Genomic DNA, 14836 nt, shown 5'->3' on the forward strand with positions numbered 1-14836 from the left:
GGGGGAGACTGGGCCCCTAAATCCCAGACCGTTGGTTAGGCTGCTTCCTCCATGATTCCAGACAGAAACTAAAACTCTTCCAGCCCTGCCCCCCAGCCAGGTGCAGGTCTCCGCCCTCCTCCCTGTGTCTCCCTCCCTGGGAGGCTGAGGCTGGGTGTCTGGGTTAACACACATTTGGGAGAATCAGTGAGAATCTCCCATCACAGCGCAGGGGGACCCCGGGTCACAGAGGAGACAGGACCCCTACTATGCCAAACCTTGAGGTGCTGAGGAGGCTCGCTTTCTAGCGGGCTTTTTGGATCCCCGCTGTTCGGGTTCCTCAGGCTGGTGGCCCGGATCAGAGGCTGGCAGAAGCGAGTTTTCTAATAAAAATAATTTGAGTCGGAGGTCTCTGTCTTCCCACGCCCATGATTTTAGCTTTGCACAGTGAGGGCATTTCTGAGAGATATGCTGCTCTCCAAGACAATGGACGTATTGTGAGTGACCATTCGAGAACGGAATATGGTCTTTACATGAAGTACAGCATTTAAAACCAGGTGATCCAGGCATGTCTGTGTAAGCAGTCAGAGACTGCTTGAAGGGATTAGCTGAGAGAAAAGAAGAAAGCCCCTTATATTTCATTCTCTCTCTCTCTATCTCTCTTTCAAAAAATTATATAAACTAACAAAGTAACTAACTATTTACTAGCCCAGGCAATGCAGTGTGCGGGAGGACTTACCCACACACAGCTATACACAGCTACTACAGTCGATATAATAAACCAACTTGCCTCCGGCTTGGTAGCTAGAATGTGCGGACAACATGTCCCAGACTTGAACCTGATCATGATCTTACAAACACTGATTCAATACGTAAAATAGCAGTCATAGACCAATAGTTACATAAATTGAATGTTGACATTGCTGCTCTCCAGGAGACCAGACTAGCAGATGCTGAATTAGTAAAAGAAACCAGCTACACCTTCTGGAAGGCTATGAGCTCAGAGAAATGCCGTCTTTACGGAGTTGGCTTTCCTGCTCAAAACAATCTGATGAACTTTATCAATACACCCATAACTGAATCAGAATGTGTTATATCCCTAAAGCTCAGCACCAAGTCAGGATATGTTAACATCATAAGTATTTATGCACCCACACTAATGTCACGCACTGAAGACAAGGACCGCTTTTATGGTAATCTTCAGAAAGTTGTAGATTCCTGTTCATCCGGTGAACAACTGTACATCCTTGGTGATTTTAATGCAAGAGTGGGACGTGATCACCAGTCCTGGCCCATTTGTCTAGGTCATCACGGCATTGGGAAAATGAATGAAAATGATCAAAGGCTTCTTGAATTCAGTTCTCAGAATCACCTCTCCATCACATACTTTTTTCAACTTAAATGCCACAAGGTCTCATGGCCCCACCCCAGATCTGGTCACTGGCATCAACTCAACCTTGTACTGGTCCGCAAAAAACATCTCAACTCAGTTAAATTTACACGCGCATATCACAGTGCAGATTGTGACACAGCTCACTCACTGATTATCAGTAGAGTGAAAATTGCTCCAAAGAAACTTCAAACATCAAAGGATTGCAGAAAACCAAAGGTTAACACCCTCAGTACTAGAGATGCACTGAAATGCTCTGTCTTTGTAGAAGAATTCACTCTCAAAATGGAAAACGAACCTGTCCAGCAGTCTGTTGACGAGACATGGTCCATGCTAAGTGCTGCAATATATGAATATGCCACATCTGCCTTTGGAACACGGCTATTTTCCAACGAAGACTGGATTGATGAAAACGTTGACATTCTCAGGCCTCTTCTTGAAGAAAAGAACAAGGCTTTTCTGAACAACATAAAGAATCCATTGCAAAGTTCAAGAGATCAGCTCTGCCATACAAGATCCCTTCTTCAGAGAGAATCCAAGCGGTATGTAAACAAGTATCGGGCTGATCTATGTTCTGGAATTCAAAAAGTATTCAATGTGTGTGACCTGAAAACCATGTATGATGGACTGAAGAAAGCACTTGGAGCAAACGTTACCAAAGTTGCTCCATTAAAACATCTAAATGGACAGGTGATCACAGATAAAAACCAACAGATGTCCGGATGGGTAGAACACTACTCAAGTCTCTACTTCCATGAGTGTATAATACATCCTGAACTTGACAACCTCATTCCAACTCTTCCAGAAATGTTAGAGCTAGATGTAGAGCCTACAGTGGAAGAGCTTTCCCCAAGTACTTGATGCTCTCTCTAGTGGAAAAGCACCAGGTAACGACGGGATTCCAGCTGAAATCCTGAAGGCTAACAAGGCAGTCCTCATTCCCTTCCTCTATGACTTACTTATAAAATGCTGGCAAGCGGGAGAGTCCCTCATGATATGAGGGACGCAAACATCATTACTCTCTATAAAAACAAAGGCAATAAGGGGACTGTAACAACTACAGAGACATCTCTTTGCTAAGCATTACAGGTAACGCATTTGCCTGTGTCATTTTTAATCGCCTGCAAAAGTTCGCAGATCGAGTCTATCCAGAAACAGTGTGGCTTCAGGGCTGGCAGGTCAACAAGGGACATGATTTTTTCTCTTCGACAACTACAAGAAAAACGCAGAGAACAAGAAAAGCTACTGTTTATAGCATTTGTGAACTTAGCAAAAGCATTTGATATAGTCAGATCAGGACTGTACAAAGTGTTAACTAAGATTGGCTGTCCACCAACTCTACTCAAACTCAATATCTTTTCATGAAGATATAAAGCAACAGTGTACTACGATGGATCTACATCTGAAGAGTGGGAGTCAAAACAGGGATGTGTCCTTGCTCCTACCCTCTTTGGTATATTCTTCTCAGTCCTATTAAATTGTGCATTTCTAAACTCACATAGTGATGTATTTCTCCACACAAGGTTAGATGGGTCTCTTTACAACCTGACACGACTCAAGGCTAAAACTAAGGTCAAGAAAGTCCTCATTAGAGAACTCCTATTCACAGATGATACAGCGCTTGTCGCACATAATGAAAACACGCTACAAGCACTGATGGATTTTCTGTCCAGAGTTAGTAAACTGTTCTCTCTCAAAATTCTGAATGACAGTCCATTAGAGGTGATTCAACAATTCTGTTACCTTGGGTATACTGTCACCAAAAATTTCTCCATGGACGAAGAACTGAACATCACAATTGGGAAAGCAGCCACAACGTTTGGCAGACTTACGAAACAAGCACGGAACAATTCCAAACGGACATTGAAAACAAAGACACTAATATACTAAGCGTGCATATTAAGTGTTTTGCTTTATGGATCTGAGACCTAGACTCATGCCAAGAGAAAAAAATTGAGCAGTTTCCACCTTCGCTGCCTTCTCAGAATCATGAATATTAAGTGGCAAGACAAAGTTTCAAACGTAGATGTCCTATCAAGACTGGCATACCTAGTCTCATAGAGATCCCTAACAAAAGACTCCCGTGGCTTGGCCATGTGAGGAGAATGAGTGATAAACGCCTTCCCAAAGAAATCCTCTTTGGTGATCTAACAAGTGGAGCAAGGGCAAGAAGAAGGCCAAAGTTAAGATTCAAGGATATATGTAAAAACACTATGAAAAGGTTCAACATCAATCCAAGCTCTTGGGAATCTACGTCATCAGATTGCAACACCTGGCAACAATTATTACAAGAGGGCACGTCATTCTTCGATAGGACCTGTGTAAGTCATGCAAAAGACCTCTGCCTCAAAAGGAAAAATTCTCAAACTCATGAAAACGGAAGTAGACCAGCATGTAGCTATTGTAATTGACTGTGCAAATCCAATATCGGACGCATAAACCATGAAAGAAGTTGCAGATCCAGGCACTACTTATAGATTGTCACTGCCGCTGCTTACCACCATCTCTCAAGGCGAATGGGCCATATATATAACTATTTAAAAATTATAATGAATTTTAACTGGTTTTAAAAAGCATAATCATGTAGACACGAAGAAGCTAGGGAGCACTACTGAATCCATCTGTAGCTGGAAGTGGTAAAGAAGGAACTGAGGAACCAGTGAGAGAGGGGGGCTCACGCATGCATGAAACCTGCAGACTAACAGTGAGCGACTGATGGTGAATGCCTGCACCACCCCAAGGACACTGCTATGAAATTTCCAATCTGAGGCTTGGCAGCGGCACAATGACCTAATGGGGAGCACCCACGGGGACATCAAGAAGAAGGAGTTATTTACTCCTTTGCACAGCACAAGAACTAATGGTCACCAAGTGAAATTAATAGGTAGCAGGTTTAAAAAAAACAACGGAAGTACTTCTTCACACAACACAGTCAACCTCCGGAAGCCCTTAGAGGATGTTGCGAAATCTAAGACTATAACAGGTTTTTTTTTAAAAGCTACATAAACTCCTGGAGAGTAGGCCCATCAATAACTATTAGCCAGGATGTGCAGGAATTGTGTCCCTAGCCTTTTGTCAGAAGCTGAGAATGGGTGACAAGGGATGGTCTCCTTGATGTTTACCTGTTCTGTTCATTCCCTCTGGGGTACCTGGCATTGGCCACTATCAGAAGACAGAGTACTAGGGTAAATGGACCTTAGGTAAAACCAGAAGTTCAATGTCCCAGTCCATGTGGAAAGATGAAGTTATTTTGGGCAAAAGTGGAGGTGTGACCAGAGAGATAGCTGATTCTTCCTACACTATATTTTATAAAGAAAAGTTATCATAGTTCACTGACTTGCCAGTTCTCCTAGTGGAGATAATAGTAATTAAGATTGCAGTCTTCATAAACAGGTGAGGAAGGGAACATTTAACCAACAGTTCCAAGAGAGGCCTCATTAGAAAACTGAAAAATAAGTATAAGTCCCACTCTGGGGCATGCTGTTTGACATGATTTAATTATTCATGTAGTGATGAGGTGAGTAAAGACTAAAAACCCCTTGAGTGAGCAATGGAAAAATTGTCAGTCATTTGATAAACTTCAATGGAATTCTAAGAGGGACCCAGGTTTTATCAGCGTGGAGTTGAATGGAAGAATTTACTTCCTATGTCTTGCTTTCAGCTCTCCTGTTAATGCATATTAGAATTATGTTCATTTTTCTTGCAACAGTATTACCCTGTTGACTCATTTAGTTTGTAATCCACTATGACCTCCAGATCCCTTTTCATAGTACTCCTTCCCCAGCAGTCATTTCCCATTTTATATGTATGCAACTGATTGTTCCTTCTTGAGTGGAGTACTTTGCACTTGTCATTGTTGAATTTCATATTTACCTTAGACCATTTCTCTAGCTTGACCAAATCATTTTTAACTTTAATCCTATTTTCCAAAGCACTTGCAACCCCTCTCAGCTTGGTTTTATCCACAAACTTCATAGGAGTACTCTCTGTGCCATTATCCAAACAACTGATGAAGATATTGAACACAACAATCCCTAAGGAGCCCCACTCAATATGCTCCTCCAACATGACAATGAACCACTACTCTCAGGGAATAGTTTCCAACCAGTTATGCAACTACCTTGTAGTACTTCCGTCTGGGCTGCATTTCCCCAGTTTGTTTATGAGACGGTCATGCAGGGAGTCCCCACTATACATGTAAGAGAAGTTCCAAAAAACATGGATATATAGCGAAATGACGTAAAGCGGGGAATTTTTTTCCCCATGGCTGACTTCAATTTGCACAAACTGGACTTTTTTTTTTTTTTTGCACAACATAAAAACAGAGAATGGGAGGACTAACACAACAGCTCCTACAAGCATCAACGACATTAGTGCAAAACCAACATATATTGGGGCAATGTGTAACATGGATGCCCTGTACAGCACAATATCAAAAACTTTACTAAAGTCAAGATATATCACATTGACACTTCCCCACCACCCACTAGGCTTCTTATCCTGTCAAAGAAAGCTATTCAGTTGGTTTGACATGATTTGTTGTTAACAAACCCATTCTGATTTTTTATTCATCACATTGTCATCTTCCAGGTACTTATTTGCTCTATTATTTTTCCGGGTACTGAGTTAAGCTGACTGGTCTGAAATTTGCCAGATTTTCTTTGTTCCCCTTTTTAAGAGATAGGCACTGTATTTCCCCTTTTCCAGTGTTCTGGAATCTCTCCTGTCTTCCATGACTTTTGGAAGATAATTGCTGATGGCTCACATATATCCTCAGTCACATCCTTCAGTATACTAAGATATATTTTATCAGACCCTGGCAACTTAAAGACATCTAGCATGTCTAAGTAATTTTTAGCCTGTTGTAATAATCAGGAGAGCTGACCAGCACCTGGTGAGTAAGGGGTTAACTCCGACCCTAGCCAGGTATTTGGTCAGCCAAAAACAATGCAGGTAGAGATTTCAAACTGGGACAAAGGAATTTTTATCTTTTCCCTGCTTTGTCTGAGTCAGAGAGGTTTTCTTCCAAGTAACAGGGAGATGGGAGGCCGGTCTCTCTCCAAGAAAAGACTTCTTATAATGTATAGCTCGAGCAAAGTCTGTCAGGATTTATTATTTTTCCTGGTTTGGGAATTTGGAAATATTGTCTGAACTTTTTAAGTGTGTTTTTTTTCCTCTTTGTAATTAAGTTAGCCCAGGCAAGTTTCCCTGAGAATCTTTATCAATTAGTGGCTCTTTCCATCTAGCCACTTTACTATGCTTGCAACTGTAGTTTTGTTCTGATAATAAAAGCTTGTTTCTTTTTCTAATTACCTGCTATTGGTTCATTCTGGTTTCCTAGTTTTACCTTGGGGATGAGATGTCCCAAGTGATCTCTTCCCTTATTTTTTGTGGAATTACTTGGGTGGTGGCAGCAGATATTCTTCAAAATCCAGGTATTAGGATGGGGGGGGGGGGAATTTTTGTACCAAAGCCTGTAGAAACAAGGTTTTGGGGTGCTCTTGCAGGCCCCCACTCCTGCATTTGCTGTGCCAGAGTGGGGAACAGCCTTTACACCTGTTCTTTCCCTATTTTAGCCTCTGATTCTACCTCATTAGCAACAGCATTCCCTATGTTAGACATCTGATCTAGACATCTGATCACTACTAAACTTCTTGGTGAAAATTGAAACCAAGTCATTTAGCACTCATGTTATTGCCATACTTACTTGAGGGAAAATCCAATAACAGAAACGGGCCCACCCTCTACTTGATCTTCCTCTTGCTTCTAATATCTTTAGAGAATATTTTATACCTTTTATGACTTAATAGCTTAATACATTGTGTGTCTTGGCCTAATAATATCCCCTACAGGCTTGTGTTGTTTATTAATATTCTCCAATGCCTATGTCTCCAGGACTTTAAAAGACATCCAGGGGAAAAGTTTTATAATAACTGTTCAATCGCAGAAAATTCCACAGACAACATACATTTTGGAATTTATTAAAAAAAGTTAGTTAGACCTCACCTTTAGCTGTGTAATCTGCTGTTCCAATAAAACCTCAGACTGACATTTGAGCAACTCGATCTCATCTTGGAATTGAAGCTGCTGTTTCAATTTCAGCTCTTCAAACTGAGCTAGGAGAGCTGTTCGCACATTTTCCACTTCAGAGGCAGAAGAAGAGGCATACATCTGTAAGATTTTTTTATTCAATTTTATTACTGAGAAAGAGTCAACAACTCTACCCAAGTCCCACAATGATTTTCCTTTCAACCCTATGGACCGAATTCTCTGCTGGTGTGAACTGCCGTACTTCTACCTCCATCTTGACTGAAGGACACCAGGTTTGATCTCTGTGCAAGTGGGCAAAGATACAAACAGATTCTGAGTGCAAGTGGAGGATTCTAAGAGGAGCTCCAAACCAAAGTCCTCCTAAACTAGTTGCCTACTTAATCTAATGATCAATTCAGACTGGCAGAGCACATCACCTGCTTGCTTCTTCTGATGCCCATAAAGCTCATGGAAATGCACCAAAGAAAGGACAATCAAAAGAATGGCAGGTATGCCTCATTAAAAAATAATTACCCAATGACTAGTGATAATGGACTTCTAAAAGATGTTTAGCTGCATTCTTCTTTATAAACTGAATCATTGTGGCCATTGGGAAATCCTGTTTTCAGGGTAAAGCACTCTTAAAGCGCAAGAATTTTCACTGGACCAGCAGCAAAGCTATCTTACCAGACATATACTACTTCTGCAGAAACCCCAAAAGGACAGGCAGTATATATTATCAGGTAAACACTCTCTCTGATACTAGCAACTCAAAGACTCATGCCAAATTTAAAGGAAATTAAGGTTACCCCCAAAGATAAGCAACTTTTTCAAGGGGGCCACTGCAGTTCAAAGTAAAAAAAAAAAATGCACTAATGACTAGCAGTCCCATTGCTCATTACTAAATTTTGCAGCACAATAAATGAAAAAGCAAAATAATTGTATCATAAGCAAGGGAAGTTACCAATATTACAGTAAATGCAGTTCTTTGGGATGTGAAGTCCCTACGGGCACTCCACTGTGAATACAGGAGCCTGAAACCAGAAGACGCTTACTAGCACCATCCATTTCTCAGTGCCTGCAACACGACTCTCCGTATGCTCTGTGCCGAGGGAATGAGGAGCGATACAAGCCAATCACCTCTCCTGTTCCTTTTGTAATTTGAATCAATGGATAGAACCTGAAGCAGAGGCGAAGGAAGGTGGCTAGGGACTCCCGATAAGGATCACAATTTAGCAAACACCAGTTACTATACAAGCCATTAGCTTATCTCTCATCAAGTGCTGATCCCTATGTATACTCCACCGTGGGAAAGAGAGAAATAGTACTCACAGAAGGGAGGTATGAGGCTGCAAGCAGTAAAATTTATAGGAATGCAACAGCTGTGAAGGCTTGAAATAATGTTTAAATGGTTTGTTAAGGTAACAACTGGAATGTTTGACCTTCCCGTAGTCATTGGTCAAGAGATTCAGGACAGACTAGAAGGGGATAGCTGGACAGGCTGATATCTGTGTAAGGCCAGAAAATCACAACTGCCTGGGAATCAATAAGAATGACTATCACTGTGACTTGCTGGAACTTCAAATTCTGCATAAGCAAGAGTGGGATGAGGGGCAAGGCACATCATTGATTACCCATCCAGCAAAGCACGAGATGATCACTCTTCTAACCACAACCCTGAGGAAAACTGGGAAATGAGTGGACATTGGTTCAGTTAGATGCCTGACCTGTTTGTTGGAAGGAGGAGGACCATTACAGGATGGAGCAAGCCACGAAGCCCTTGCTGGAGACCTGTGGCCATGCCACACATGCCCTAGAAGAAAAGGACAATAGACAAGTTGTCAAAGGAGGCTAGAGTGGCTACAGAGGAAGTAGCCAATCAAAGGCCAGGAAGGCCTAAAAGCAACTGCAGAATCAGAGTCAGTTCAATGTCTCTGGAGCCCTGAAGGTGTGCAGACCAGCAACTGATGGGCTGAGCGTGCAGCAGCACCATGGACAGCTCCCTGGGGAGAGCTGGTTGGAAACTAATCAACTATGATGGGACTTCTGAGAAAAAGCCCTAAGGGCAAGGACATTGCCTCCAAAAGGGAAAAGCATGGAGGCCACACTCTCATCCAGAATGGGGACACAGACTCTGAGGCACAATACAGAGGGAAAGGAGATGGGCCCCTGTTAAGGATGTACCCCATAAGAGGTTTTGTGATTGAATCACACGGGATGTGACGCAGCTGGAGGGCTGAGTTGCCCAACATGGTTTTGGACTAAGGGAGTGCAAGCACCCACCCAGGGGCGGAGGGGGGAAAATCACTCGTGAGAAGCGCATGCTGCCCCACTGCATCTCCCTCTCCTATTTCCTCAGGTAAGTCTGAGATCTCCTACAAGAAGGCTGCTGCAGAGCATACATGTCTTCTCTGACAGATGGGAGGTTTGTGTCCTGTAGTAAACCTGTGTGTGCCATTGCAAGGGCGGGCACATCCACAGATGTCTGTACCAAGGCTGCTTGTCTCAGGCCTGCTGGCCCCTGTATTTCATGGTTCCCAAAGAAAGTGCCATGCTGGCTGGTAAGGAATGGCACGATGAACAGGACGTCATCCTCTTGGCTATCCACCTCATTGCTTGCGAAAGGAGAGAAGATGGGGGAACCTAGCTGCTTTGGTGCCAACTGCACTGGGGAGTCATTGGTGAGAACAATGGAGAGCCCAGAATGGAAAACACGATCATGTCAGTATGTTGAGTGAAGCAATGAGATTCTGCTGGTTTCAGTGTGTATCTGTTGATACTGGTGATTTTTGAGGTACCATGTTCGGTGCTGGTTGAGTATGTGACACTGACTTGTACCACTGGTGCTGATTTCGGTCTCTCAGTGCCACGATCAATAGCAGCACTAGTAGCAAAGACCACACATCTGGAGATGGCTGTGGTGCACCTCTCCACACCTTGCACCAGCCTTGTTGGTGCTTGTAGTAGGGCCTATTTGAAAACATGGGAAGGTGTCCTAAAACCCCTCCCCCAGCCTTGCAGGAGGGACTACTGGACTCATGTCCAACTGGTTACGGGGGACAAATAATGACTCAAGGGTCAAAGGTGCAGGTCACAGGTGTACAACAAGGGAACCAGATGGTGACACCGAGCAGAGAACCGCGGACAGCGCCCAGTGCTCCTCGAAGCTGTCAAGGGAGCCAGTGGATGCTGCTCAGAGGAACTCCGCCCGGATACATAACATAATGGAGGAACGGAAATAGGCTCCACAGTTGCAGGGAACCCCCTCGTCCAGCATCCTCCTCCTGGTATTGTATACGATGGTTTTAGCTAGGGCCAGAAGAAGGTTGATAAGGAGGTCCCGCGACTTTGTGGGGCCATGGATAGGGTGTGCGTAAATGAAGAGAGGAGGGGGAAAGTGCAGCCAGAACCTCAATAAGAGGTTCTGGAGGAGCCGGAATAGGGGCTGCAGCCTGGCGCATTCCAAATATGTGTACGACAGGTTCTCCCTCAAGTCACAAAAGGGGGCAGGTATCCAGGATAGGGGTGAACCGTGCCAAGTACACGCCCGTGCTCACAGCTCCATGAAGGAGCCGCCAGCTAATGTCCCCGATGGGCCACAGAACTAGGAATACATGCTGGCCGCAGAATACATGCTGGCCCATCAGGGTTCCCCACCCTCTACAAGTCTTAGATAGTCCCGCCACTTGGTATCGGGGCGGGACACAAGGGTGGGGAAATGCAGAGTGTGGAGCACGAGCACGTACAGATGTTCTCTAGGCGCAGTTCGAAAGCAGACCGGGTTTCGCGATAGAGGCAGGAGGAGAGGTGGGCTCAGGGTCGGACAGTGGGTTGGAAGTGGAAGGGGGAACAAAGGTAATGGTTGGAGAAGGGTCAGGAACGGGGTAGGACTCAGGACTGGATATAGGTTCATAAAGTGCGGGATTGGGACCAAGGGCATGAACAGGGGGAGGGGAGGATCGGAACAGGGAAAGGGACCAGAGTTTTGGGCAGGATCGTGGGGAAGGGACATGGCAGGTAAACTCTGGGGCTGGGTTTGGTGGGTGAGTAACCTTAGGGACAGAGGAAAAACCAAGCTGGCCTAGCAGGGTGGGGGGAAACAGTGGGGAAGGGGGCAAGCTGCTGAAATGAGGTGGGGTGAGCACAGGTGAGGGGGGCCCCCCCAGCCAAATGTAGCTGAGGGAGGGGGCCCAAGTCCAAGGGGGTGGGGAGGGAGCACGCCCACGAGTGCTTGTGGAGGCTCACAACCTTGCCCACTGCTGCAGCAGCACAGTCCCAGGTGGAGTAGCAGCCCCGTCGAGGGGCCAAGAGAAAGTCCAGGTGGTAAAAGTGGTGAAGGGGGCGTTAGCAGCAGGAAGGGGGGGGAAAGATGTGGACTGGGGGGAAGTTCTGAGCCTCTCCCCCAGTCCCCCTTTTAACAGCTCAGTTCACCACCACCCCTGGATCAGGTGAAAAAAAAACTCAGTCTCATGAACAAACCCCTTCCACAGTTCTGGGTGATAGTTGTCCTCTTCTCCTCGGTGGGGCGCAGCAGCAGCGGGCAGGTAGCAGTCAGCTGGGGAAGGCCTCTGGATGCTGGGTGCTGGTGGGGTCCTCTTCCTCTGGAGCGGGACGGGACGGGGATTCAGGAAGAGGGGAGAGAGGCAGGAGAGAAGGGGCAGCAGCTGCACTCTGCTGCTCCCTCTCTGTAGTGGGGAGCGGGAGTAGCCGCCCACTGACCCGGAGGCGGAGGAACCCCTCCGGGAGGCCTGCCCGGCTACAGTGCTATGGAGAAGAAGGTTGCTTGTGTTTGCACCTTGGCTCCTTAACCTTGCCAGCAAAGATTACGGTATGCGCAGTGCTAGAGGTTCGCAATGTCGCAGAAGTGCTCACACTTGGCATAGTCAGCACCACGGACAGGGATCAAGCAGGACACTGGCTAGTTACTTCATGTTTTGTTTTGGGTTTTTAGGCAGAATGTTTTGTTGCATCACAAGACTAGGTGCCCACAGTCTCTCCTGTTAAGCTGTCTTGTTTTCCAGGGCAACAGGCTGGTGAGAGGAACTTCTCCACAAAGGAAAGTTTTAGGCCAACATCTCTATCATGCCTAGCCCTGGTTTTGAGGTTGCTGCAGTTATGGCACTTTTGAAGGATGTGCTGTCACAGAATTGAGGGCCATCAGAAACTGGCGAACTGTCCTTGCACAAGGGACACCTTCTAAAGCCTGGTGAACCAGGCATGTTTTTATTGTCCCTCACCAAGATAATTTTTAAATGGAAAGAGAACCAAAAGTTTGATGTTGGGGGATTGAAATAAGAAAGAGACAGATGGAAAGCTAACTAAGCTCTAAATGAACTGAAACTAAACTACTGCTAAAAAACTATTCCTAGGTTATCATGGACACTGCTACACAGCATCATCTGAGGCTGAGTATGATTGAGAAGGAGCCGAGGGGCTCAGGTCATGGATGCATTGGACGAGGCACCAATGGTGCCGCAAGATGACCAATGCACATGTGTGACCCAGACAGATGTTACTACCCAAGTCTCTGATTAACAGCATGGAGACACACTGAAGTGGCACGCCCAGAGGGACAGTACCTTCTGTGACAAGGGTGGAGTTCTACATATGAGAGAGAGAGAGAGATGTGAACAAAATGCCTCTATTCAGGGCAGTATGGCCAGCCCGAATTTCAATCTGAAAATAAAAATACTGCATACTGTAAAAAAAAAAGGGTCTCCATTTTCCCTTTTTCTTGGGAAAAAGGAAATATTCTGCATAAAACCTCTTTTCCTGATACTACAGTGGTACACATTCTTTTGCTGCCCTTCTGAGAAGAGATTCTATCTCCTGAAAAATGATCTCCTTGAGAGAGTAGTCCCTGAAGAGGGATATAGAAATCAATTTTGGAAGGAGTGATGAAGTGAACTCAGTGCTACAGGTGGAACAGATTATATTCAACACCCAGATATATTTGCAGTCATTAGAAAAATGTGCTAGGTGGCTATCAAAGCACAAGACTCTGGGAAAGAGGGCAACCATGTATAAGGTTCTCTGCACTCAATATCCCATTGAAAATATCTTTTGGCTGGGGGATAAGATTGGGTGGATGTGGAGGAAACAGTAGGAGCGATCAAAAGTCACACCTTTTTCTGTTTACTAGACGCCTCAGAAGATCACTGGTGATATATGGGCTCAGGCAACAGCCAGGCCTTATACAACTGCTTGTAATATTTCCTCCTTGTGGCTGCTATTTATGCACTCTGCAGTGCAGGGTTACCCTGGAGTCATGGGCCCCCCTCTATCCTTCCCCTCCCCGAGCATATGCAGTTCCTGAGCCTGTTTCCTGCTGCCCCAGATCTCCCAAAGTCACCCAGCCCAAATTTTAGTTAGGGACCTATAATACAAGTCATGGAGAGCTCACGTGACATGAATTGTTGTTTACTATCTGATCTGTCTATGATTTTTACTAAAAATACCCATGACTAAAAGACAGCCTTAAATGTCACCCAGAAGATTCCCAATCCCCTTCTGGGCTGACCTCTTCACAAAATGAGAGAAAAATTTTATGGAACAATCTCAAATCCCACACTTGCCAGGTTTGCCTAGGAAAAGAGTGGCAGATGTACTGCTGTTGCAAGTGCACTAAGTACCACTAGTGATTTTTGCTAAACAGAAAGAAGTGTTGGCAAGAGATGCAGTTTTTAAAGCCTAGTCATGCGAGCACAATCACTCTAGATCACTACAAACATAAATAAGTACAATATTGGCAGCTTTACAGTAGAGGAGCTGTTCTGGACACTAGAGGGCTCTCAGAACACTCAGCAGTACAAAAAACGGAAATGCAGCCGGGCCAAACAGCCCCGTATACTCCCAATGGGGAACATCAGGAGAATAAGAGAACACAACATTGCCAGAAATAATCTCAGTCTCAGGTTCACAGAGCACATGAATAACCACAGTGGAATACACATAGGGATCAGAGCTCAAAAAATAAAATGTTGGTTCTTAAATGTAAATGTATTTTATTCATTTATTTTCTCATTTATTTCAATGGAGTTCAATTTTAACCATTTGTAACTCGAGAATACACGCATAAATATATTTCATTATTTTTGAAGTATATACTGCAATAATGAAACCTTAGTCATTTGAGGCCTCAATATAACATCTGTGGTTCGTGACTGAAGAAAGAAAAAGCTAGTTTGTACTGTACTTCAACAATAACTCAACCCACCCACCCCACCCCTCCAAAAGTAGCCCAGAAGTGTAATTAAAAACTTATTTTGGGAGGATGAGCGTTAAGAAGATTGCTGACATGGCTTCCTTTTGTATGTATACACTAACAAAAAAAGAACTGGGCAAAGCTCTAAGGCAGGCAGATAGAAGCTTTAATCTCATTTGCTAAAGTGGCATCTACTTAAGAGACTAAGGATGTGTCTAGACCACAGGTTTTTT

The 14836-nt window shown here is 44.5% G+C and overlaps 1 protein-coding gene across 13 annotated transcripts in view; it reads right to left on the reverse strand.

Annotated features, from left to right (window-relative positions):
- PCNT (pericentrin) overlaps positions 1 to 14836 on the reverse strand; it is a 163737-nt gene that overhangs the window by 86168 nt on the left and 62733 nt on the right. For all 13 annotated transcript variants that reach the window (XM_075934141.2, XM_075934136.2, XM_075934137.2 and 10 more), the window contains one exon: positions 7376 to 7540. In XM_075934141.2, the coding sequence (XP_075790256.2) occupies positions 7376 to 7540 (165 nt within the window). The remainder of the gene's footprint in view (positions 1 to 7375; positions 7541 to 14836) is intronic.

Source organism: Pelodiscus sinensis, chromosome 7 (assembly GCF_052426305.1).
Source record: "Pelodiscus sinensis isolate ZL-2025 chromosome 7, ASM5242630v1, whole genome shotgun sequence".
Classification (NCBI taxonomy): Eukaryota; Metazoa; Chordata; order Testudines; family Trionychidae; genus Pelodiscus; species Pelodiscus sinensis.